General features: G+C 40.2%; 1 protein-coding gene across 4 annotated transcripts in view; it reads left to right on the top strand.

Moving 5' to 3' along the window:
- Nucleotides 1-26,561, top strand: part of ETFA (electron transfer flavoprotein subunit alpha) — a 49,718-nt gene that overhangs the window by 7,880 nt on the left and 15,277 nt on the right. For 3 of the 4 annotated variants that reach the window (XM_044979590.1, XM_044979586.1, XM_044979589.1), the window contains exons 2-9: nucleotides 2,787-2,936; nucleotides 6,271-6,352; nucleotides 6,464-6,546; nucleotides 8,123-8,222; nucleotides 9,403-9,513; nucleotides 10,679-10,783; nucleotides 11,779-11,847; nucleotides 13,519-13,601. In XM_044979590.1, the coding sequence (XP_044835525.1) occupies nucleotides 2,787-2,936; nucleotides 6,271-6,352; nucleotides 6,464-6,546; nucleotides 8,123-8,222; nucleotides 9,403-9,513; nucleotides 10,679-10,783; nucleotides 11,779-11,847; nucleotides 13,519-13,601 (783 nt within the window). The remainder of the gene's footprint in view (nucleotides 1-2,786; nucleotides 2,937-6,270; nucleotides 6,353-6,463; nucleotides 6,547-8,122; nucleotides 8,223-9,402; nucleotides 9,514-10,678; nucleotides 10,784-11,778; nucleotides 11,848-13,518; nucleotides 13,602-26,561) is intronic. The other variant, XM_044979588.1, reaches the window with a different exon arrangement.

Raw genomic sequence — 26,561 nt, 5'->3', positions numbered from 1 at the left:
ATCTCGCCTGGAGTGGACTCGTCTCCCGTCGCCGCTGCTCCCGCGGTCGGGGGTTGGGGCTGCTGCTGGATCCCGGCTGCGCTCATCCTCGGTGTTCCGCTCAGCCCCTGGCAGGAGGTGGCGTAGAGAGGAGGAGGAGGCGGGGACAAGCTGAGGAGGAACGGCCTGCCCGGGCGCCATGTTCCGCCTGTCCTCTGCAGCCGGGGCAGGGCCGTGCTATCCGCTCCTGCCTGAGGAGGGGTGGGTGGCCGCTGCCTGAGGGAGAGCGGCAGGGACACGCTTCCCACTTAGCCAGCTCCCTGCCTCGCCAGCAGAACAACAGGCTGGTTACTGCCCCCGGGGTGGTCAGGATCCAGCGCTGCCTCAGGTTTGAGCTGGGGCCCCAGCATTATGCCGCCCCAAGAACCTGCTTGTTTTGCTGGTGCCTAGAGCTGCCTTTGAGTGCAAAAGTCTTTATTGTTGATGTGAAGGTAATTTTTTTCAAACATTAATTAAAAACACACATTTAAAACTTTGGCTAGGCAGCTGATTGATCCATGTGCACCTGAATTTTTATTATACAGGAATTACAGAGCAACATGACTGAGATTTCTAAGAGTATTACAATAGCATTATAGGTCATAAACATTGCAAAAACAGTATGAGTATATGTTGTGCCCACTCAGCGGTATTTTAAAGTCTCAGCAATCACTGTCTGAAAAGCACCAAAATAATAAATGATACTTAACTTCATAGACTAAAACAAACCTAAAGAATAGAAACCTAAAAACCTAAAAGTAATTGCAATTTAATAATGCATTTCCATGGTGAAGTGGTGGCAGTCATTGAGTACTTTCATCTTCTGTATTCACTTTTGGATATTTTACTTCCTAAAACTTCTGGGTTCCCCTTTGAGGGGATGGGAAAGAAAACTCAGGTTTTCTGCATGGAATTTCCAATAGGTCATTTCTATTCCTGTCATATTAGGAATGTTAACGTAAGGCATGGGTTGGCAACCTTTCAGAAGTGGTGTGCCGATTTTTCATTTATTCACTCTAATTTAAGGTTTCGCGTGCCAGTAATACATTTTAACGTTTTTAGAAGGTCTCTTTCTATAAGTCTATAATATATAACTAAACTATTGTTGTATGTAAAGTAAATAAGGTTTTTAAAATGTTTAAGAAGTTTCATTTAAAATTAAATTAAAATGCAGAGTGCCCCCAGAGCGGTGGCCAGGACCTGGGCAGTGTGAGTGCCACTGAAAATGAGCTCGCGTGCCGCCTTCAGCATGCGTGCCATAGGTTGCTTACCCCTGATGTAAGGGGTAAGGTTTATAATCAAAACCCGCTGTAGCTCTTGTACCTTGATACCACCTTTTGGCCCCAGGCAGCTTCTCCTCCTGAACCTGTTAGCACAGCTGTATTACCTCCTGAGCAGACTCCAAAGGTCCCTGACTCTAGGGAGTTTCCTCAGAGCAGGGGTAAGAAGTGGTACTGTGAAGGCAGCTGATACCTCTTCCCTTGTATCCTCCCATACAGTAATGAAGATCTTGAAGGATCTTGGGTGCATTGTCCTTGTGGGGCTATGTGGCACTAGGCGTGCAGGAAATACCTGGTTACTATCTTACATGGTCTTATGTGTTTATAGGGAGAGACTTAAATATATCATGACTTAAATCCTTTGGAAAATAATGCAGGGTTTTTTTGTTTTTTTTTTAATGCACTCTGTTAGGCAACCAGTCCATATAGTTAATCCAAAAGGCTACCTGCAAATAATGTTCTGTGATTTTGTGTATCATTTGTGAGTGGCCAGTGCTTGGCTAAATTAACCTCTTGTATGTAAAGAGGCTGTAATCAAACTAAACTGAAGTATTAGTGAAACAAAGTAACAATGTTTAGAATCCTTTGTTTCATTTCAGTTTGATCCTCTTCCTGCTTTTGCAATTTTGTTTTGATTTGTAAAGTGCTCCAGAACAAGTTCTAAAGAATTACCAGAGAGTATAGTAAGTAGGTTGGTCAAGTAATTATTTTAAGTAGCCATATTAGACTCTGATGGGATATTGTTTGAATCATCAGAAAAGGGTTGAACATTTTAAAATAAAATATATTACTTAGCTTCAAGTCTGATACAGTCCAATAGATTTTTTTATTATGGTTTCTTTAAACTGCAAACCTGCCTAAGACCCTAATTATTGGTTTGTTTCTCCAATTCCCAACAATTAATAAAGGCAAAGTAAGAATACAATACATTTTAAAAAAAAAGCGCAGGTTCTTTCTCTAGGAGTTTAGTCAAAGCTTTGTTTGAAAAATATATTGTTTCAAGCAAATAATTTACACTGCTATAAGGCAAGTATCCTCTGATTCCCTTCCATTATGTCCTGCTTCCTTTCCTTTGTGGATTTCATCCTACAACCATCCAAATTCTTAAATTACTTCCATGTGCTCAACAAACCAGGCTGATCAATTGACCTAAAAATCTAGTTTATAAAATTATTATCCCTAGTCCTGACCAGTATCTTCCTATCATCTCAAAATGGCTATGCAGTATATGTTCAGTATGTGAGCAGTATATGAAGTTCAGAAGATTGTCACTTGCTTAGTGCTTGGTACTTTAATAAAGCAGTTTGAAAGTACCATCTGTTAGTTCAGTTGGTCTGTTCAGTGTTATTGGTTAATGTAGTTTTGTACAAATGAAATGCTTTCTATAAAGCACTAGGTGGTCTCTGTAAAATACTATAAAATACTGTTTGTTCCTTCCACATTTAATGTTAACCCTGTGTGTTTTCCTCTTTCCTTTTTTTTTTTAAGGCCTCATTGCTCCAGCGATTTCAGAGTACATTGGTAATAGCTGAACACACAAATGAGTCTCTTACACCCATTACGCTAAATGCTATCACTGCAGCAAAGCGGCTTGGAGGTGAAGTATCTTGTTTAGTAGCTGGTACCAACTGTGACAAGGTAAGAAACCTGATTATTTTTCTTTCTAGATGTGTTTAAACAAAGTAGTGACTACCATTAAGTAAACCAAACAAGACTTGGATCAGTTTCAAGAATGCCGTCCAAATAGGAGGAGCTATACCAATGGTCACTAGTCCTAAGGAAATGTCCTGCATTTAAACTGTTGCTCTTCTAAACTGAAAATATGCATATACGGTGTGGGTGGGGTTTTTTTTGTTTTGTTTTTTTTTAAAGTGACCATGCTAAAAGGGACTCTCAACTTAAATTTTTCTTTTTAAATGAAGTTTTTATAAATCCAAAGGCCAATAGAAATGTTAAAATTCCAGTTTAAATAGCTATTTAAAAACAAATATTCTCCTATGAAGTTTGAAATCCAGGTATTGCAGCACTAAGAATCTGAAAGCAAAACTTGCTTAACTGAATTTTATTGTCCATTCTGTGAAAATGTCAAAAAGTAAACAGAACATAAAGAATGACACATAGAACTTTTAAAAAAATCTCACTGTTAACAATCAAAGGTGTTACTAATGTAAGGATTTGTTTACAGTGTATGATTAAGATGTTAGTGTTTCCTGACTTTAAAAGCATGCTACACATTAGAGAACTAATGCCTTGTGTGCTTGCCAGTACTGTTGCTTGAATCGTCTCAAGAGTCTATAGAAGACCAGTTTTGTTACATTGTCACTAAGGATTTCGAGAATAGTCTTTTAGCACTGACACCTACAGGTCAATACTGTTTAACTGTATAAAGACTGTGGAAGTGATGTTGATCATGTCTGATAATTTGTAAAATTAAACTGAGTTAGTTCTGAATTGTTTCTCTTGTAGTGATAAGTTTTATCTTAGGCAGAGACCCATACACATGGCAAGTGACATTAAAGTTGTGGCATCCTCTCCAGTCACAAATCTCAGGAGAAGCGATTATAACTAAACTGTAAAGACTGGTTTTAAATTTAGATCTGAGACCAGGAGCAAACATTTACCGAGTTCGAGAAAAATCTGTTTGGTTCACTTTTTGTAACACCTCCATTTGCACTCCTTTTATTTTGGAGACTTTTTGCACTCATAACTAAATAGTGATGGTGAAACTTGTTCTCTTTCAATACTCCCAGTCCAATACTCCCAGTCCACACACATGTTGTGTGTGGTCGTGACCCAAGTTATTTTAGAAAATGATACTGCATATAACGTGAACTTTAAAAAGAAAGTTGTAAGAATGTGTACAGGTGGGACAAAAAAGTCATAATACATAAATAACTTATGTAGTGGCCGCTTCGGTTTCCTCTCTTACAACCCTTGGTTTTCTCTCTCTCAACCCTTGTTTTGTTGTTTATGGGGGTAAAACTGGTCTTCAGGAAAGCAAGGAAGTAGTGTTGTTTGGGGCAATGCAAGTGTCTTAACACGGTTCTATCAATACACCTCAATGTGATTTGCAATAACCCTTTTGTAGCTTAAAATTTGCTTTTGTGTATGTAATACAGCAAAAACATAACTGCATATCTGAAACCTACAGCAATTCAACAGCTAATAATGTCAGACTTCAGTACAAACGATTTCTATTGTAATTAACAAGAGGACTACATCACTGCTTGTTTTCCTTAGCACTTGTAACATAAGCCCTATATCATTGAAATAAATGGCAAAACTCATTGATTTCAGAGGAAGTAAGATTAAGCTCTTGAATAATTCGATTAAATCAGTTGAAGCATTAGGCTGACTGTTTTTCATAGTAATTGTTGATCACTTTTATTATAAATGTTTATACTCTTGTAGGGATTCTCCTCCACCTTCTTTAACTCAGATCCTTGTTTTTGATCTTGGAGGCTCCTCCACGACCAGATGGCAGTGCCTTTCATTCAAATTTGCCCTGCCCACTGCTTCATCACAACAAAGGAGTGACTGGGCCAAATTTGAGCATATGGCGTTGCTGGCATTTCAATTTTACTATAATTACTGAAATATTTGAAGGCTCACTGTCCCACCCCTGTTGAGAACTGTAGTTCCAATGTAATAACATAAGGTTATTGCACACTACTATTTACATGAGGCTAACATGTCTTATGATGGTTTCTTTTGCAGTTTTTGTCTTATTCAAAAAAAGTGTGTATTTATATTGGAGAGGCAGCATAGTCTAGTGCAGGGGACGGCAAACTTTTTGGCCGGAGGGCCACATCGGGGTTGCAAAACTATATGGAGGGCAGGGTAGGAAAGGCTGTGCGTCTTCAAACAACCTGGCTCCCACTTCCTGCCCCCTGACTGCTCCCCTCAGGACTCCTGACCCATCCAATCCCCCTGCTTCTTGTCCCCTGACTGCCAACTCCCTATGTCCCCTGACTTGCTCCGCCCCCTATCCACGTCCCTGACAGCCCCCGCCCGGGACTCCCACGCTTATCCAACCCCACCCATTCCTCGTCCCCTGACTGCTGCCTCTCCCCCCCTCACCCCCTTGAATCTCTGCCCCATCCAACCACTCTCTGTCCCCTGACCCGCCCAGCCCGGCCCCCTTACCATGCCACTCAGAGCAGCATGTCTCGCAGCCACACTGCCTGGCTGGAGCCAGACATGCTGCTGCACTGCCTTGCAGAAGCACGCAGCCCCACCGCCCAGAATGCTCCCTGTGTGGCAGCATGGCTGCAGGGGAGGGGGGACAGTGGGGGAGGAGCCGGGGGTTAGCCTCTCCGGCTGGAAGCTCAAGGGCCAGGCAGGATGGTCCCGTGGGCCAGATGTGGCCCGCGGGCTGTAGTTTGCCCACCTCTGGTCTAGTATATTGGCACTGGACTGGGAGTCAGAGACCTGTGTTCTGTTCCAGTGAATTCTGCCAATGTCCAGCTATGTGACCTCGGGCAAATCTACATTTCTGTTTCACTCCTGTCTTTGTCTTGTCTATTTAGATTGTGAGCTCTATGGGGAAGGCACTGTCTCTTACTATTTGGCCTGGTCTACACTGGGAGTGTGTGTGGGGGGATCGATCTAAGATACGCAACTTCAGCTATGAGAATAGCGTAGCTGAAGTTGACGTATCTTAGATTGAATTTAAATTACTTGCGTTGCGTCCTCGCAGCATGCCCCGTCAACTTTGCTTCCGCCTCTCACCAAGCTGGAGTTCAGCAGTCGATGGGAGAGCGATCAGGGATTGATTTATCACGTCTACACTACACACAATAAATTGATCCCCGATAGATCGATTGTTACCCGCTGATCTGGCAGGTAGTGTAGACGTACCCTTTGTTTGCACAGTGCCTAGCGCCCTGGGGCCCTAAGCTCAAGGGCCCTAAGCTCAATTGGGCCTCTAGGTGCTGGTGTAATACTACTACTAATATTTTTGTAATCGTAGGTAGCGGAAGAGCTCAGCAAAGTACAGGGCATTGCAAAAGTTCTAGTGGCTCAGCATGATGTATACAAAGGATTTCTACCAGGTGAGCATTATTTGTATACAGCCAAAAATAGTCTGGTGTCATTCTTAGCAATGAAAACGGTAATTGAAAATTATAAATGAGACTTGTAAACTGTGACATGTTTTTCCTCAGAGGAGCTGACTCCATTGATTTTGGCAACTCAAAAACAGTTTAATTATACACACATCTGTGCTGGAGCATCTGCCTTTGGGAAGGTGAGCAGATAAGAAACGCACACAAATCTGTAGCATGTATGAGGCTAAGAGCCCACTATACATAAGTGTGAGTCAGAAATCCGTGAAAGACTTTTCATATATTCTGTAGCCATGCTGGACTTTTCTGAAATGTTACAGCAGTGTAAAAGAGTTATTTAAAGCAAGTGTTTAATTGTAATATATTAGTCATAGATAAATTTTGCTTTCTATGTGGATGTTTAATAAAACAAATAGGAACTAGAGATCTGAAACGATTATGCCTTCCGAAAAGAGAGACTAGCATAAAAAGCTAGCTGTGGTAGCTCTTTTATTTTACTTTGTATTCAGTTGTGTGGTTTGCATCGATGAAGAAGGAAAGCATGCATGCCTTTTAGCACTAAACTGTTTTGGGTTTTTTACATATGTCTATGGAGTAATGCAGACTAGAGTGTAAATTTTTTTCTAATTGTGCATGAAAACTGCTAACTAATTCCGTTTTATATTATTTAAAATGTAAGTGCAACTCTCTATTTTTATTTTTTTATTTTTTTATTTTTTTTTATTTTACTTTGTCTTCCACATAAGTATTCCATGAGTAATTCGATCTGGCTTGCCTTAGATGAGCTTTCACTTGCAATCAGTATCAGTCTTTATAAGTGTTTTAGTTTTGTTCATAGAGTTCTTTAGATGCTTTTTGTCCCAATGCAAATTTTCTTGGCAGCTCTGACTTGATATTTAGCTGGCTAAAAATGGTAGCTTCAGCTTTCTTGTCCTAAGATCTTTGTATGAAGAACCTATTCTCCTAATGTCGAACTCTGACACATTTGTTTACATTGAGTAGTAATTTTCTGTGGGAGTAATTCAGTGTACCTATTCCTGTAGTAAGGTACTACTTAACATGACTAAAGGTACCAGAAGTGTACCCATGTTTTGTGCATGTTGTACAAGTCGGGGGAAGAACTTAACCATTGTCATCCTTATTACATATAAGATTTGTGCTGCTTCTATATTTAAAAACATCAGAGAGGATGCTAAGTACACATTTCGTAGTCAACTATATACTAAAAAAGAGTGTCTTTCTTAAATTTTGTAATTTTAAGATAGGGTTTTTTTTGTGTCTGCTCAAGTAGATTTATTCCTCATTCTTGGTATTTGGGAAATAACTTCTAAATATATTTAAAAAATAAAAATAAAAGAACCCAACAACCCTACTTGTCAGAATCCAGCAATCCATAACTGTCAATTTTGAGAGCAAATGGCATCTATATTCAGTTTTAAACTATTAAAGCAAATAAGCATCATAATTCAACATATTGAATTAAGGGTTTACTTACTGTAAGTCTCATAAAATTTCTAATGTTATTACAGTAATGGGCTTTCATTTGACTGCAAAGGCTACATGAGTAGCCATACTAGAAGTCTATGGTTTTGTGCGTCCTCTCACAGATACCATTATATAAAAGTTAAAATTAGGGCACTGAATGTATCTTAATTATAGTTCATATGATACAGATTTATTTTAACTTTCTTACATATTTAGGGTTCAACCTGTCAGCATTTAGAACATTTTGCTAACTTCTCATATTTAACTTTTTAGAATCTTCTTCCCAGAGTGGCAGCTAAACTTGATGTTGCCCCTATTTCTGACATCATTGAGATTAAATCACCTGACACTTTTGTGAGAACTATTTATGCAGGTGAGCAATACAAGACTGTGTGTATGCTGTACAATAAGGACCTGATCCTCCTTACCTGTGTTACCAAAACTCCCATTACTACAACTTGGGATGTGAAAGGAATTTCAAGATAATGTCCTAAATCGCTATGGTTAACCAGAATGAAACTAGAAAACAGAAGTTATTTTTGTAAAAACATATAGAATTTTCCCTGGTACTATAGGATTGCAGCTCAGAAACCAGATCTAGCATTTTAATTAATGATCTCTGGTGATGTTTTTCATACATATTGTATTTCTCTGTCAATGTACTTCTGATCATATTTTGCAACATGTAAGACATTCAGATAACTGTCTGACTTTATTTAATATGGCTAGCGTTAGTTCTGATTTCAGATATCCATAAGATTATTTTTCGTAGTTATGTAGACATTGATCTGATTATTTGTAATATTTAATTGACTTTCTTTAGTAATTATTTGCAGTCTTTGCTTCAATCATAGTTCTCTAATGCCTGTCTGATCCTATGTTTTAATTTTTTAAATTTAGACATGAGCTCATTAGCCTGTTTCTTAAGTTTTATTGTGAAAGGATTTTCTTTCCTTAGCCTACATGGTATCTTGTGATAATTGTGATATTTTGTTTGTTTGGGTTTTTTTTTGGTTTTTTTTTTTTTTAATCGGTAGTTGATATTCTAGCATTTCTTTCCCCTCCACTGTTCCTAACACCTCCAATTGAGAAAGATTAAGTCAGTTAAGATATCCAAAACCAAATGTTTGATGTAGTGGGATTGATTTTTTTTCTTAAGTCATGTGACAGTTTAAAAGACCTGTTCGTGAAATGGAGGCTCTTCATATTGCGTTGTGAAGTTACAATCCTGATCTTTGAAATGTAAAAGTACCTAAAAGTGGAGAGGTCATTTGAATGCAGTCATGCTGCTCTGATCAGAAAGGGGAAAAGCATTTTCTCCATACTGTCATGTTTCTCAAATCGTGTGTGATAGGAAGGAAATGTTAAAATATTTGTAAAATGCAGTTTTAAGCCTCCTGATTTTCTGATTTTGGTGACATAAAAAAATTTTAGGGAGATAATCTTGTGGATTTTTTCTTTTTTTAAACACTGCATTTTCTGCTAGAAGCACTAGTATTTCTTATGATTCACTGATACCCTGTGCTATGTTTTTTGCAAAATATCTTTCCTAGGAAATGCTCTGTGTACTGTGAAGTGTGATGAAAAAGTAAAAGTGTTTTCTGTACGGGGAACCTCTTTTGAAGCTGCACCAGTGAGTGGTGGTAGTGCTAATGTAGAAAAAGGTGAGTGTTTACTTCGATATATTTTCATCTTTTTGGTTTTAGTTTTGTGCAAAGCATAACTTGAGTTCACAACATTTCTTATCAAAGTAAACTAATTATAGTAATCTTTTTATTGTGCTTAAGAGCTTGTACTTTTTAGTTTTGCCAGCAAAAGAAAGATACATATTGTCCGTCCACTTGCCTTTTCTCCTCTTCTGATCACACCTGTCTTAATACCAAGTAACTGTTTCACTCACTATGACTGCTTTTTGGCCTTGTGCTGCAGCAATCTTACAAGTTGTATATATTTAAAGTTGAACCAGTTTGTTTTTTAAAGCAATTTAATTTGGTTAAGTTGGTGCAAAACAGTGTGAACATTCACAATTTGATTTAATCCAGTTCTATATCAATTTAGCTTAAATTGATTTCTTATCATATTAAGATAAATTGATAAAAAGATTTAAATCAGATTGAATGTCCCAGACTGTGTTTTGCACCAGTTTTAAATAAACTTGCAGAAACTAGTTCAAAATAACACTTTCAGTTAAACCAGTGCAACTTTGAATACAGACAAGGCCTTAGTCACATGTGTCCTTTCTTGGTCTGGGGCCATTCAAGACTGTTCCATACATCTGCCAGAGGGAGTCAGTAGCACTATGATAAGTATTGCGTTTTCTCATCAATGATAATATTCAGGGATGTTGAGCTATCGCCTCTGAATCCTTCTCCAGCATTGACCTTGTCAACTCAACTCTGATCAATGAATATTAGCATTTTGCACTGTTATTAGATCACGTAGGCAGCTTGACTCTCTCTCTTTTAATAATAGTTGAGCTGCTTCTAAGGAGATACATTGTGAGTATATTACAAGCCTTCATTTTAGTCCAGTTTAATATGCAAAGTGAAAATAGTTTTCAGTAAACTTTGCATGTAGTACCACAAATAAAATTTAAATGATCTATAAGTATAATACGGAGGTAAATTATCTTTGTGGCTAATAAATGGACTTGTAGTTCAAACACAGTACGAAAGGAATTATTATTATGGAGGCATATGAATAGAATCAGTGCTGAAATGGATTCTTGTTCCCTTGGTTTCTTATGTAGTCCTTTAGCTTAAAGCAGAAAAAATATTGCTGTTTTAAAAAATTAAGAAATATGTATTTTTAAAAATATTGTGACGTAAGCAGTAACGGCTCCATCACCAGTTGGTCAGTCTGAATGGATTGAGCAGAAGCTAACAAAAAGTGATCGGCCAGAGCTCACGAGTGCAAAGGTGGTCATATCGGGTGGTAAGTAGATAATATTTAAGTAGTGCTGAGTTTCAGTTAAACTAATAGCTGTAGCAGAACTCCATCTTTGACCTGCTCTGCTATGTCTAGATATTATTTTATTTACAGTATGTAGCTCTCTTTTTGGGAAGAGGGCAGATGCCCAACATCATGTAAACCGCAAACTATGAAAGCTTGTAACAAATGCTGACAAATATTTTAAGGTCATCATCACGTTTAGCAGTTCTGCAAATGTAAAGAGATTTATGCAAATATTTTTAGATCCAAATGTGACCTGCATTAAAATTAGTACAACTGGTGTACAATAGCTCAAGAATTATCTGTTAATTAAAAATTAATCGCACTATCCCTGAGCAAGAAAATAAAAAGTTACATGACATATTTTTATTTATTAGTTTGCTCTGCAGTAGGAGAGCTATATAACTAAAGCCAGCAGAGGGAGCACAAATTGACAACAAATCCTGTTCCCAGACTTTAGAGAGAATTGATGATGCTGTTGACAAATAAGGAGGCAAACAAGACAGGGCAATGTTGATGCATGGATAAGAGGGGAGGGATAGTTCAGTGGTTTGAGCATTGGCCTGCTAAACCCAGGGTTGTGAGTTCAATCCTTGAGGAGGCCACTTAGGAATCTGGGGCAAAAATTGGTCCTGCTAGTGAAGGCAGGGGGCTGGACTCGATGACCTTTCGAGGTCCTTTCCAGTTCTAGGAGATTGGTATATCTCCAATTATTACCTTTATTACCTTTTTTAGAAATAACCACATATTAATCAAATGGAACAGAGCAAAATCTGTATGAATTAAAATTTTTATTTTCAAGATTCATAGGGGTGCTTAGAACTGTTGAGTAAAATGTCAAAGGTACCCCTTGCAAAAAGTACTTGAGTGCCTCTGTGAATACAAGTATTGGTAATGTGCGTCATGTATGCATACATTCTCTATTACAAGGTATTTGAACAGAATATCAAATGTCTCCTTCCTTTTTTACCTTTAAGGGCGAGGTTTGAAGAGTGGTGACAACTTCAAACTGTTATATGACCTTGCAGATCAGTTGCATGCTGCAGGTAAAAAAATTTTTTCTTGTTTTAATTGTGGGTGTTTGAAATTGACACAAAAGAACAAGGCTTGATAGCATTAGTTTTTTGATAGTCTTTAAAAATCCCATCCAACTACTGATGTAAAATTGCTTTTTGTATAGGCATTGTGGTATGTTTTTGCCATTGATGACATCTTAACACTGTAAAAAGGAAACACTCTCTTTTCTTCAGGCTGCATGAGTTTTGGTGAAATATCTGAATGGTACCTTGTAAGCAGAAAAACTCAACATGGGGAAATTTTTAATATGTATTTTTAAATGGCAATATCACTTAGTTTTGGATTCAAAACTCCTTTGCTATGTAAAGCATAGGTATTCAAATGCAGACATTCAATGAAAATGGAATACATTAAAGTAATTTTGAATATCCAAGTATAATTATGTCTTTGCTAAATGTAAATTTGTATCTGTTCATGATTTAAAAAAAAAAACACCAAAGATTAATATTAGCCATTGTAACATTTTAGTATTGTTTTTTTGGGTAGACGATGAGGTGGTATGTCACTAAAAGGCACACCCTTTAAGTTAATCTAGTCAATTAAAAAAAGTGAATTAAAAATAGCTTTAGGTATTGCATCTGCACCAGAGCTCCCCTGACAGTTTTTGTGGTTTTATAGTCACATTTTCTAATTTTATTTTTTTTAAGTCTTTCCCCTCCGTTAATCTGTGGTACAGACAGGGAAAAACTGACTGCATAATGTGGTGGCAAAATATACAAAGTAAAAAAATATTTTCTCTTTATTCAGCGATAGTAATTTTTAGATTTTAAATGTAACAATAATAAGTAGATATTTTCAAACATGGTTTTGTTCTAAATTGACTTTCAGGCAATGTTTAAACTAGGGGTGACCAAACTTACTGACTCTCCAAGCTGCATACGAGAATCTTCAGCTGTTCAAGAGCCACAGGGCATGCCTGCGAGGGCTCAGGGCTTCAGCCCTGCGGGGCCTGCCTGCTGGGGCTCGGGGCTTCTCCCCCATGGGGCATGCCTGTCGGTCCTTCAGCTCAGCTCCTGCTCAAGCCCCGAGTCCCAGCAGGCATGGCTCAAGCCCCAGCGTCCCGTGTGTGGAGCTAAAGCCCTGAGAACTCCCCCACCACAGGGAAGAAGCCCCTACTCCCCCTCCACCACCACACACACATGGTAGGTGGAGAATGCGAGGAGGCTTGGGGGCTCTGAGCTGCACTTTAACTGTAAAAGAGCCATGGTTTGGCCACGCCTGCTTTAGACACTTTAAGTTTACAAATAAAAGAAAAATCAAATTTAAGCAAAACATTTATAACTGACCTCTTATCTCCATGATATGATACAAACATAACATATATAAGGTAGGTGAAGAGTAGGAGAAAGCACTTGTGTGCAAATATTTTTTTGATGAAGTGAAGGGTGGAAATATGCCAGTCTTAAATATACAACTCTTTGGTGGTAGGAATAGGGATTTCCTGTTGCTTATGAAATGCATTAGCACTTAATAACTAGAAACTTCAATCAGTGGTACAGAGGGAGTACTATAAGGATATAATCTTAGGAGGGAAATTTTCAAATACATTCCATTGCATGGGACTCTTTGCTAATATACAAACTAAATTTGGCTAGCTAATATTTTAAGAGAAAACACTGAAAATATTTTCTTTCAACCAGTTGGTGCTTCCCGTGCAGCAGTTGATGCTGGCTTTGTTCCCAATGACATGCAGGTTGGACAGACAGGCAAAATAGTAGCACCAGTAAGTATGGAAATATCTATCTTTTTCATAAGAGAACAGTATGTATTCCATATCATTAATAAAAATATAATCATGTATTTCTAATGTAATGCATATAATGAGTCAAGATTTAATATTGAACCTAGCAGCAGCATCCAAGTACATCCTATAAAAAATGCACCTTGCATTTTAAGGTCATAACCGCAGAACTCCTGGTGTAACATTTTTTCCACTTATTGTTCACCTGAAGTGTTCTGCAAGTTACCTCAAGTAGGTGTCTGTATGCTGGATTCCTTTCAGTTGTCTATGTGAACACGTTGCATCTTTCAAGGAGAAGTCCTTGACCTACTGAATTCCATCATTGCTGGCATTGGCTTCTAATTCTGTGCATGCTATAACTTAACTAGTAATTTTGTAGTTAGGCACTTTACAGAGCTGTTCCTCATATGCACACTAATGATGTGGCGTTCTAAGCTCTGCTAAGCAAAGCTTGTGCAACAGATGAAAATGCCAGAACATCAAGCATCAGAGAGCCTGTTGGATTACAAGTTAATGGGAAATAAACAAGGAATGTTGACTATATTGCAAAATGCTAGTTCAGGAACAGCTCAGCTGTGAAATGGTGTATAAAAGTCAAGGATCATGGAAGCATTAGTGGGCATTCTAGAGACAAGGACATCTAAGCTTTTTTTGATCTTCAGCTCTAGAGGCAGTTACGAAAAGTTGGAATAGAAAAGACTAATTTTTGGAGGGAGAAGGCTCACTCCAGATGACCGATCACATCAGCAACTTGTAAAAGGTATAAGAAACTCATATAGTCTTGGTGACCGTAGTTAGACTATCAAAATAATTTGGAGTGGATAGACAAGGCTTACTATTTTGTCAATAAATTAATCTTAATTGATGCAACCATGTGGATGTAAATGAGACAATTAAGAAATCCTTTTATTGGCATTTTGCTATATTTACTCATTTCTTTAAATGCTTTTAAAAATAAGCAGTTGTATAGCGCATTAAAACTTAAAACTTTTTTTTTAATTGAAAGAATTGTTCCAAGTTAGCTATAGTCCCAAATGACAGGTCAAAAATGCAATATACTGTAACTTACATACATAAACTATTTTTAATGTCTGTCTGTAAGTTGGAATTTAACCAAGCTGAACTGATAGTAAAAAAGTTAGTTACTAATTTGAAGAGAGAATTTTGTACCATAATGCATGCATATCTTAGATGTGAAAAGGTCTAAAAATGCATGTACTTGACCTCCAGTGAATCTTTCCTACTGAAAGTTAACTAGTTTAAGCTTGTAGTCACTTCAGTTCTTTAGCTAGAGAGTATGTCTTTATAACTGAAGAGGAGGTTCACCTAGAAAAGTAATATAATTGGATTCTCTGAAACAGAATAAAGGGATACTAGATACAGAACAGTTATCGGAAAGAGGTGACTGCAAGCTTTGCTATGAAGATAGTTTAGCAGGAGCCTATAATATAGTATATTCTGAAAGTTTTTACTTGAGTGCAGTCACAAAACAACCTTGTATATTAAGTAATCACATTACTTGATTCCTTAGTTTTCCACTCGGATTAGATAGAATTGAATTCTGACTTAAATCATGCATGTATTTGTTGTAAAAAGCAGGAAATGACTGCGCTACAAGAAACTGCTAGAGTGTGAGAGGTCTGTGCTTTTTAGTTTCTGAGGGGAAAAGTGTTTCAGTGTATGCTCTTGCTATTCTATTTATATCTGCTTGCATAGCCCCAGTGGGGGACTGGGATGGATCTGGAATTGGGTTTGTTGTTAAGGACTAGAAAGGTGGAGACTAATTCTGAGAGCTTAGAGGCAGGGGAAGAAGGGTGTGAGTCTTGCTTCTTTTTGCCTGCTAATGGGGGGAGATGCTTTCGTCCTGTTAATTGGTGAAGAAGGTAATGCTCTGAGATATGTCTTTTTCTTTCCTTATTTTTTTCTGTGGATGTGGTGAGAGGGGAGAAATTTTGGTCCTTGACCCTTAATTTTTCCTTGGCTGACTGACTACAGATTTAAGAACGCAGCTCAGTTAGTGCATCACAGGACACTCTGTGAATCCCCACAGTCTTATGAGGTTTTTTGCACAGTTAAGAGCTTTTCTGAAATGCTAATATGCTAATATATGACCATATGGCCAATTTTATTGTTTTTTAAACAACACACCTTCTTGGAATCTTCCTAGAAAACTTCCATAAAACCTTTCACTTTTCTTCAGTGACTGGAGAAATTAGTTGAATAAGAAACTCAAATACAAATGTTCCATTATGAACATGAGACTTAGCTCTGTGTGCAGTACATTTCATGGTACACTTTAACTTTCACAATAGTTTTGTGTTTGTAAAATCATCTACCGTATATACTCGTTTATAAGCCGATTTTTTTTTTTTTAGTAAAAAAGAGAAGCACCAGAGAAGGGGGTCGGCTTATGAACGGGTATAGAGAGGGAGAGGTGGGATACTGCCCCTCCCCCCAACAGAGGGAGCAAGGAGAGGCAGCAGAGCCAGAAGGGAAGAGGCAAGGCCAGAGTCTGTCCGCTTTTGGCCACGCTGCTCTCCCCCCAGCCTCCGAAGCAGCTGCAGCTCCGGGGCTGGCAGGCTGTGGCTGTGCCGCTTGGCCCCCCCCCCCCCCCCGAGCAGGCTGCGGCCGTGCCGCCTGGCCCAGCCGTTGGAACATGCTGTGGCCGCGCCGCCCCGTCTGGCCTGCCAGAGCAGGCTGCGGCCACGCTGCCCAGCCTGCCAGAGCAGCTCCAGCCAGGCCAGAGGCATCCTCCCCAGAAAAGGTGGGAAGGGATAGGATGGGGAGAGTGTGGGGGTCCTGGGCTAGGGGTGGGGTCATGTCGGGGGTGGTCACAGGGATTACTCCCCTGACTCCCAGCTTCTCTCTCCTCTTCTCCCTTCCCCCCCCCCCAAAAAATAAAAAATTCCCCACCAGTTGCTGTCCCGGCCCGTCAGAGTAAGCAGCTGGCACGCCAGGGCACTTTAGGTTTATCTCCGTGCCTGCGGACGCTGTAGGTAAACAAACCATCTTGGCCCACCAGCGGCTTATCCTGATGGCCCGGGAGCCAAAGTTTGCTGACCCCTGAATTATAGGGTCGGCTTATGAACGGGTCATAAAAAAAAATTCTGTTTTTACTTATCCGTCTTGGGGGGTGGAGGGAGCAGCTTATAAATGAACCAGCTCATGATCGAATATATATGGTACTTTCATTCTTGAGTTTCATGCATTTTATGGTTGACTGGAGCTTTTGTAATGTTGCTCTTGTATATTTTTGAGGAGTTGTCCCAGACTTTTTACGACATCGGCTTTTATTACTTTAATTTAATGTAGACTTTGTTACTGTTGACTCCAAATGTCTGTTACGCTAGCAATATTTTCTTGAAACTTTTCATATCCAAATAACTCCCCTACTGGGCATTTTAGCCTATAGATAAGGAGGCAAATTGTGTTAAGATTATCTGTGAATTCAGAGAATATTGTTAGGCATAAGGAGTAGCATGTGTCTGCTACTAAACTAAACTAAACTAAAATCTTTCTTACTAATGAAAAATCCTTTTTATCCAATTTAATTTAATATTAATTAGTGATAAGAAACCTTATTTTGTGTTCTTTGCTTTAAGAGTATGTTGTTTACAAAAAGACAGTCATCTTCTATTACATTGACCATATAAAAATTCTGTTAATGTACGGAATTTGTTCCTTAAAATAAGTACCATGTGCTGTCCCTGTTTTACTAGTGGTGGTTTTTTTATATTTTATTTTTTCCTTTAACTCTTTTTAGGACACTCAAATTAAGTAGTTTTGGATACTCAATTCGTTACAGGTCTTTTTGTGAATGCCTGAATATTTGATTAGACGTTTAGATTGTAAATATTCATTACACTAATGCGGTTTGGAAAATTACTGCATTCCCAAACAGGAAACTTATTCTTGCTGAACTGATGGGGAATTTTGTTCTGAAGCAGAGATTTCAATTTATGCAATTAAAATATACGCACTTGCATAGATGTCCACAAAAAGCTAGTGTGTAGGTAAATAAAATACTATGTTTATCAACTGTTCAGATGCATGAAAACAAGTACTTATGTCCCATTTATGATAGTATTCCACTTAGAAAAGAACACCTTGGTGTTTCATGGAGATTTGAGCTATTAGCATTAGCAGTGTTGCTGTTATTCTTAAATTAGCACATGGCAGGATTTTCTGTCTAGCATTTAATCATTAAAGCTATTGAATTTTGAAGCTGTTAAATTTGTAAGCTCCTTCAGAGAGGGTATATGAGGGGCAGCAAATTGTTGTAAACCTTATGTGATGTCCTGCAAAACCTTGAAGTTGGGGTGGCTGGATGAGGGTTAGAGACGCTATAGGGAGAGGCAGGTGATGTGACCTTCCAGCCTTATAGATCTGCAGGAAAGAGATCAGCAGATCCCACAGAGGTTTGGTGTCTCTGTGCTACTCTTTAGCTACCCTTTTCACAATGGCCACATAGCTTCTACAAGAGCTGTGCTGCCATTGACTAGGCCTACCATTTATCTGGGCAAATGTGAGGGCATGCAAGTCCAAAGATATACATGGCTGCTGCTTTAGGTATTCAAGGGGAGAATATGGCATCCCTTAGTTTCTCCCTCTCTTGCTTCTGACTTTGTCCCCTGAAACTCTGTGGGAGCCTGCTTCCTCTGTAGATGCTGAAACTGTTCTCCTAGGAAATGTTGGGAGAGATGATTCTAAGGAGAGCAGCATGTCCTCTGCTTCTAGGAATCCAATCTAGTTTTAAATGGCAAGTGGAGTAGTCTTTGGGAAAACAGTGAAAGCTGCCCCTTCAGAATCTAAAATGATCTCACTACTAGGAGGAAGATATCCATTTGCTCTTTCATCCCATTATCTCCTCTTGGACTACCCTAAAACTCCTCTCTCTCTTTGATATTGACACCTTTCATATACTTGTAGATAATTGTTCTATACACATTAGCTGTCATGTATCCAAGCTATTCAGTGGAATTTTTTTCCAGTCTTTTTCTTGCAAGTTCTCCCATCCCCTTAATTTAATCAGAAAAATATGTATAGTGATTATGAATTGTTTAAGAATACTTAACTAGATACATCAAAAGCCCCAGTTGAGGAAGAAGGCCATATTGGTTTAAAAACTGACCTGGTTTAGAGGGGAAGTGAAGGCAGATGTGTATATAAAAATGGAAGAAAGGGGAAGTTGATAGTAACGAATATAAATCTGAAGCTAGGGATTGTAGAAAATTTGATAAGAGAAGCAAAAGAACACAAGGTGAAATCTGTGGCCAGCAGAGATGAGGATAATACGTTTTTAAAAGTGTATTAGGAGCAAAAAGAATTCTAACAGTGTTATTGGTCTATTACTAGATGGAAATGTTAAATTATCAATGCAGAAAAAGGCAGAAATGTTCAATGAATATTTTTCTGTTCTGTGTTTGTTGGGAAAAAGAGATGATGTAGTCATATCATGATATAACACACACACACTTTCAATTCCTCTAGTACAGAGGTGGGCAAACTACCGCCCATGGGCCACATCTGGCCCGCGGGACCATTCTGCCCGGCCCCATAGCTCCTGGCCCAGAAGGCTAGCCCCCAGCCCCTCCCCTGCTGTCCCTCCTCCCCTGCAGCCATGCTGCCACATGGACAGCGCTCTGGGCAGCGGGGCTGCGAGCTCCTGGAGTAGTGCAGCTGCAGAGCCTAACCTGACCTGGTGCTCTGAGCTGCACGGTGCATGGCTGCCTGTCCTGGTGCAGCCACGCCACCAGCCACCGGTGCTCCAGGCAGCGAGGTAAGGGGGCAGGGAGTGGGGGAGGGGGGTTGGATAGAGGGCAGGGGAGTTCGGGGTGTGGTCAGGGGCTGGGGGTGTGGATGGGGTGCGGGGGTCAGAGGGCAGGGAACAAGGGGGTTGAATGGGGGTGGGGGTTCTGGGGGTGGTCAGGGAGAAGGGATGGTTGGATGGGGGAGGGGTGCCAGGGGGGCAGTCAGGGGTGGGGGTTCCAGGGGCGGTCAGGGGACAGGAAGAAGGGGTGATTGTATGGGGCAGGAGTCCCGGGGGGGTTGGATGGGGAGGCAGGGAGCAGTTAGGGGTGGGGGGGTCTGGGGACAGAGAGCGGGTGGGGGCGGATGGGTCAGGGGTCCCGGGGGGGGCTGTCAGGGGGCGAGAAGTGTGTGGGGGGGGGGTCGGATAGGGGGTGGGGACCAGACCATGTCTGGCTGTTTGGGGAGGCACAGCCTCCCCTAACCGGCCCTCCATACAATTTCTGAAACCTGATGCAGCCCTCAGGCCCGTCCTTGCTCTAGTATCTCAGGAGAAGATTAAATAGCACCTACAGAAGTTAGACATTTTAAAATCAGCTGGTCCAGATAACTTGTATCCAAGAGTTTTAAAAGAGCTGGCTGAGGAGCTCACTGCACTGCACCACTTTTCCACCACCTGGGAATGCTGGGGAAGTTCCAGAAGACTGGAAGAAAGTTAATAGTTTGTGCGAATATTTAAAAAGGGTAAATATGGTGACCTGGGTAATTATAGGCCTGTCAGCCTGACATCAATCCTAAGCAAGATAATGGAGTCGTAATATAATGAATGCCCATCAACATGGGTTTATGGAAATTAGATCCTGTCTAACTAACTTTACTTTTTTTTTTAGCTTACCTTTATCAACCAACTTTGTAAGTGTTGCTGTAATATACTTAGACTTCTATAAAGCATTTGGCTTGGTACTGCACAACATTTTGATTACAAAAAACAGAACTATATAAAATTAACATAGGCACACATTTAATGGATTAAAAACTGGGTAACTGATAGGTCTGAAAAAGCAATTATAAATAGAGAATCATCATAGACCTGGTATGTTTCCAGTGGTATCCCACAAGGATTGGTTCTTGGCCCAATGCTTTTTAACATTTTTATTAATGACCCTGGAACAAAACCTAAAATGCAAAAACTGGAGGAGTGGTAGATTAATGAAGAGGGTTAGGTCACTGATACAGAGAACATAAGAAAGGCCGTACCGGGTCAGACCAGAGGTCCATCTAGCCCAGTATCTGTCTACCGACAGTGGCCAATGCCAGGTGCCCCTGAGGGAGTGAACCTAACAGGCAATGATCAAGTGATCTCTCTCCTGCCTTGTAAGCTTGGTGGAAGCAGACAATATACATTTAGCCATATTAAAATGCATACATCTAGGAAAAAAGATTGTAGCTCATACTTACAGGATGGTGGACTCTATCCTGGGAAGCAGTAACTCTGAAAAAATTTGGGGGTCTTGGTAGATGATCAGCTGACTGAGATCCCAATGCAGTGCTAGAAAGGGATAAACTAATGCGATCCTTAGATGCATAAATAACAGGACTCTCCAGACAAGTAGGTTATTTTACCTCTGTATTTAGCACTAGTTGACTGCTGCTGGAATACTGTATCCTGTTCTGGTGTTCAAGAAGTATGTTGGTATATTGGAGAGGGTTCAAAGAAGAGCCATGAGAATGATTAAAGGATTAGAAAACATGTCGTGTGGTGATAGCCTCAAGGAGCTCAATTTGTTTTAGTTTAATAAAGAGAAGATTAATGGGTGACTCGATTACAGTTGATAAGTACCTACATGGGTAACAGATATTTAATAATTGGCTCTTCAATCTATCAGAGAAAGGTTTAACATGATCCAGTGGCTGGAAGTGTAAGTGTAAGTGGAAGATAGACAAATTTAGACTGGAAATAATGTATACATTTCTAACAGTGAGAGTAATGAACCAATTCAACAATTTACCAAGGGTCATGGTGACTTCTCCATCACTGACAATCTTACAAAAACATTCAATCTCGATTAAAAAAGATACAATCTGGGAATTATTTGGAGGCAGTTCTGCAGCCTTTTTTATGCAAGAGGTCAGACTAGATGATTACAGTGGTCTCTTCTGGCCTTGGAATCTATGAATAATTCTATTGTCATTGCAACTAATATTTCAGAAGAAAAATAATGATGACAAGACTAAGTGGGAGAGAGAAAGCAGGAAGTCCAGAAAGATACTTCGGGATAATAGTTGAAACCCATTAGATGGGCGTTTGTAATGTGATGTGATAGCATAAACAGCTATTGTAGTTGAGGATTGTGTATGCTGAGACACATCACAGAGCAGAGGTAATAATCCTTTATGGCCCTGGTGTGACCACTTGCAGAGTACTGCACTCAGGTCTCAGCACCGCAGGTAAAATCCTGGCCCCATTGAATTTGATGGTAAAGCTTCCATTGATTTGGATGGAGCCAGGATTTTACTCCATATTTCCATTAACAGGTTGGAGGAACTTCACAAAGAACAAAAAATGTATCTAGTGATGGGAGCAATTGATTTAGGAGGGAAAAACTGAATGAGCTAAATAGATATAGTTTAATACAGCGGTTCTCAACTGGGGGTACACGGCCACCTGGGGGGCCATGAGCAGGTTTCAGGGAGTCTGCCAAAATAAACCAGAGAGCAGGCGCAGCATCAGACTTGCTGGGGTACAGGGCAGAAAGCTGAAGCTTGAGCCCTGCTGTGTAGGTCTGAAGCCGAAGCTTGAGCTCTGCTGTATGGGTCTGAAGCCAAAGTCCGGGCCCCTCTGGGGCCCCAGGCAGTGTTCCCTCTATTTTTTTTCCCACCCAGGTGCAGAATGAATTTTGTTATGTGCACCAATGTGGAGGTGATGTGTGATACATCACCTTCATATCAGTGCACATAACAAAATTCATGTGGTGGGGGTGGGGCTGAGGGGTTCATAGTGTGGGAGGAATCTCAGGACTGGGATGCAGGGGTGTGAGGGCTCCAGCTGGGGGTGTGGGCTCTGGGGTGGGGCTGGGGATGAGGGGTTTGGGGTACAGGAGAGTGCTACGGGACTGCGGCGGGGAGAGAGGACTCCCCCAAGCTCTCTCTCCCACAATAGCACTTGCCCTGGAGGGAAGGGTGTCTCTCCCCGCCGCGGCAGCTCCAGGGCTGTCGGGGAGAGGTGCCTTTCCCTGTCGTGGCAGCTCCGGGGCTGGGGCTGCAGGATAGGTACCCCTCCCCCGGCTGCAACAGGTCTGGGCCACAGCTGGAGGCTGGGGAGGGGCGCCGCTACCTGCTAATGCTGGCATGGGCTTTTAATCTACTGGATATGCAGAAAAATGGTTGTGGCATAGGTGGGCTGTGGAGATATTTATAGCATGTTGTGGGGGCCTCAGAAAGAAAAAGGTTGAGAACCCCTGGTTTAATAGATGTGACTAGTGATTTGACCATTGGCCTGCTAAACCCATGAATTCAATCCTTGAGGGGGACATTTAGGGAACTGGGTGTAAAAAAATCTGTCTGGGGATTGGTCCTGCTTTGAACAGGGGGTTGGACTAGATGACCTCCTGAGGTCCCTTCCAACCCTGATAGTCTATGATGTAAGTCTAAAATATTTGACGAGCACAAACACCAAGGATGGAGAACATCAACTTGGGACTTGTGTACATTTCAGAATTAACTTGGGTTAAGGTAGGGTATGCGTTTAAAGCACAATAACTATTATGCAGATATTCTCATTCCATGTGTAGACAAACCCTTAAGTGAGGAATAACAGGATGAAATTGAGAAAGGGAAAATGGAGCCTGAATAGTAGGGAAACATTTCCTGGTGCTGAGATACATTAGACAGTGGAATAGTCTCCCCAGGGGAGTGGTGGAAGCTCCATCACTTTGGGCATTTAAAGGAAGACTGGACAAAAAATGAAAATCTACTTTTCAATGAAGCACTGCACTAGACAACCTCTCCTTCATGTGAGGCATCACACTTTTTTGACCGTTTTGTTCAGTCCATTTGAGGAAACATCATATACTTCAGCGCTGCATTGTTGTATTTATTGCATTCTTTTAATCTAATTCCATTATTAAACCAGGGGAAAACAGCATCAGATATTTTGTGTAGCCTGATTTATTCTTTATATTAATGGCTCATGGTTCTATTACTCACTTAGGTGCTTACAAGTTCTTTCCTCAATATGTATTCCATTATTTTCCTTGGGATTATTTGTCCCATCTGGTGAATGGTATCTGTGAAACTTGTTCTCTTTTTGGGGGGGTGAGGTTGGTTCCACGTCGTCTTTATTTCAGTATTCATGTTCTTTCTCAGATCTCTGACTCCCTTTCAAAGTAATTGCTAACAGTAAGTGAACTAGTTAATTCCCTTAGGCCGCATATCATCTGGACCTCCTTATTTGTACGTACTCACTTTTTTTTTATAGTATTCCCCCTACTTGCTTATCAACAGCTATATGGACAAAATTTTCATTACTTCCTAATTGTCCATAGGTGCAGGAGCATATTGAGATAGTTAAAGTTTCAGTAATGGAGCACATGGTGAATTACTTATGTTCTCACACCTATAGTTAGCTTCTTTGTGGGAATGTATTATTTGTGCATTACATTTGGGTATTTTATTAACAGACCAGCAGGCGCACTTGTTATTGTATAAATGGTTGAGTTGAGGTCGTTGGGTAGTTGGCAGATGGGAATAGCTTTGGGAAAAATGGCCATGCTTAGGAAATTTGTTTTTTGGACTGTCTCCTCTGAAAATTCACTTGTGTTGAAAAGTAGCTCTGTAGCAGCAAACTTTAGAGAGCTGTTTGTATGCAGCTGGGACTGAATTTACAGACTACCTTTCTCTGACTTGCTAAAAAGCTAAAGATTGACAACCCTTTCATCCTGCATTATCCAGCATGGCTTTTAACTCCAAGAGAACTCTGTTCACAAATTGATGCTCTGTTCCTTTGGGGTTGGTGCAGAAACATTAAATTGTACTAAAATATTCATATGTGAGTGCATTTAGCTGAAAGCAATTGATGTGCAGTTCCCAGGAGAGCAGAAAGAAATGCTGTATGGCCCTGTACTCCAGCAGACACCCTAAGCATGCTTCTTAAGAGTAATTACATGCCCTGGCTGATCAAAGTCCTTAAAGGTTCTTTAAGTGAAAAAGATTAGGACTGGATGGAACTGCAATACTTTGTGTACTGTTTAATAACCTCTGCTACTTGAATGCAAGATATTCAACTATTGCTTAGTCCATTTTTTGGAATAATTGTCTGATACACAGTGTTTATATATAACCAGTGTCAAGCCATAAAATATTTTATTGGGTTAATAGCTTGTAATTGGAAGGGATCCTTCATGTGAAGTAACTCTCATAACTAAGATTTCTTTCTATTTTTGTCCTTTCACTCTTTCAAAGAAAATAAAATCTCTGGGCTGTCTGTAGAAAGAGTACATGTGCCAAAAGGGTTCATTAAACTAGCTGTTTAAAAGCATGCCACTGCAATGATGACAAATTGATGTACACTAAAGATTTAAAAAATAATTCAAAAATTGGGATGAAAATCAATAGGAGCTGACAGCACACTTGCAAAGCAACTACCTCATCTTGTGTTACACCTGTGCAAGATACAAAACAGTACCTTAAGAGAATTCCCACTCATAAATGAGAATAAAAATTATTCTTGTGGCTCTCTTAAGCAAATGTAACTGCCCTAAGGCAGCCTTGGGCATTTTAAAATAATCTTATAAATAAATATCAAGTAACATTATAAGACATGGCACATTTAGGAAATCCATCATTTCATAAATAATTTGACCATCTATGTACACATGAAAAACATTCTGCATTGACCTATTGGTATGCTGTATAGTGACCTGTAGGTGACAGTCCATAAAACTTAGTGTAACTGGATATATGGATTTCAGATGCAATCCTACAAAATTCTGTGTAAGAAATCCCATTGACTTTACTGGGATTACTCGATTAAGGCTTAAGTATCAGAAGGTAGCCGTGTTAGTCTGTATCCACAAAAATAACAAGGAGTCCGGTGGCACCTTAAAGACTAACAGATTTATTTGGGCATAAGCTTTCATGGGTAAAAAACCCACTTCTTCAGATGCATGGAGTGAAAATTACAGATGCAGGCATTTGCAAGATTGGGTACTTTAATTTGACTCTAAACTGGTAGTTTATGGAGAGATCTGAGTAAAGATTATTCTCCGCCTAGAATTCTGGCTGCTTGAAACTTGAATCAAAATCCAGATTGTGCATAGAACAAAATCAGGGCTTTAAGTGGTGATTCTCTTTCTTTAGAGTTGTTCTGACTCAAACCCGCTGCTACAGCCCTAAGAGGTGCCAGGGATGAATGCTTGAGCTGGGCCTCTGCCTGCTTATGTAATTACTGTGTGATTGTCTGGGCAGGTTACAAACTCCTCAGTCACAAGCAGAATCCTCTCTGGCTGCTGCTGTAGCCCTCCTGAGGAGTCAGGGCACAAGGGGTGAGTGTGTGCTGCTGGCCTCCCCTTGCCTTCACTCATTTCCATCACTGCCCTGATGGAACTGCCACCAATTCCCCAAATAGCACCTCTTTAATTTAAATACAACGGTTATTTGCTAGTAGTGTCTTGCTCATGCTTCTCTACCTTTCCACTTTTTGCCCTTGTATGCTATTCACAGTGTCCCTTCATCCTCCATGCTTCTTGGTTCCTCCATTCCATACCATCTCCCCATCAGCTCTCCTCTTTCCCCTTTCCTTACACTCATGCTGTTCATATTTACTAAACCCTTCTAATGTATATATTCCTTGGTAATATTAAAGGATGTTCAAATTATTCAAAACCATCAACCTGAGAATATAGTTTTTTAGCCATGTCATCATATTCATATCATTCTCCATTCCCCCCCACCCCCCATGTTACTTGCATTCACTTGCTGCATCCTTTTTCAGATTGGACTGTGAGCTCTTCAGGGCAAGGACCATGGACTAGAATCTGGCCCCACAACTGCCCTTTTTTGCCACCCCAGTGATGTAAAGAGGCTGACATGCCCGCTTGGTGAAATTTCTCCCGTGCAGGAGCAGCATAGGGCTGACATATGTCACAGAAAGTTAGAACAGCCCCGGCGAGTGCTCTAACTTGCTCCAGGGATTCC

Source organism: Mauremys mutica, chromosome 11 (genome assembly GCF_020497125.1).
Source record: "Mauremys mutica isolate MM-2020 ecotype Southern chromosome 11, ASM2049712v1, whole genome shotgun sequence".
NCBI classification, from domain to species: Eukaryota; Metazoa; Chordata; order Testudines; family Geoemydidae; genus Mauremys; species Mauremys mutica.
The sequence above is the reverse complement of the archived record's forward strand: the minus strand, read 5'-3'. Positions and strand labels throughout refer to the sequence as shown.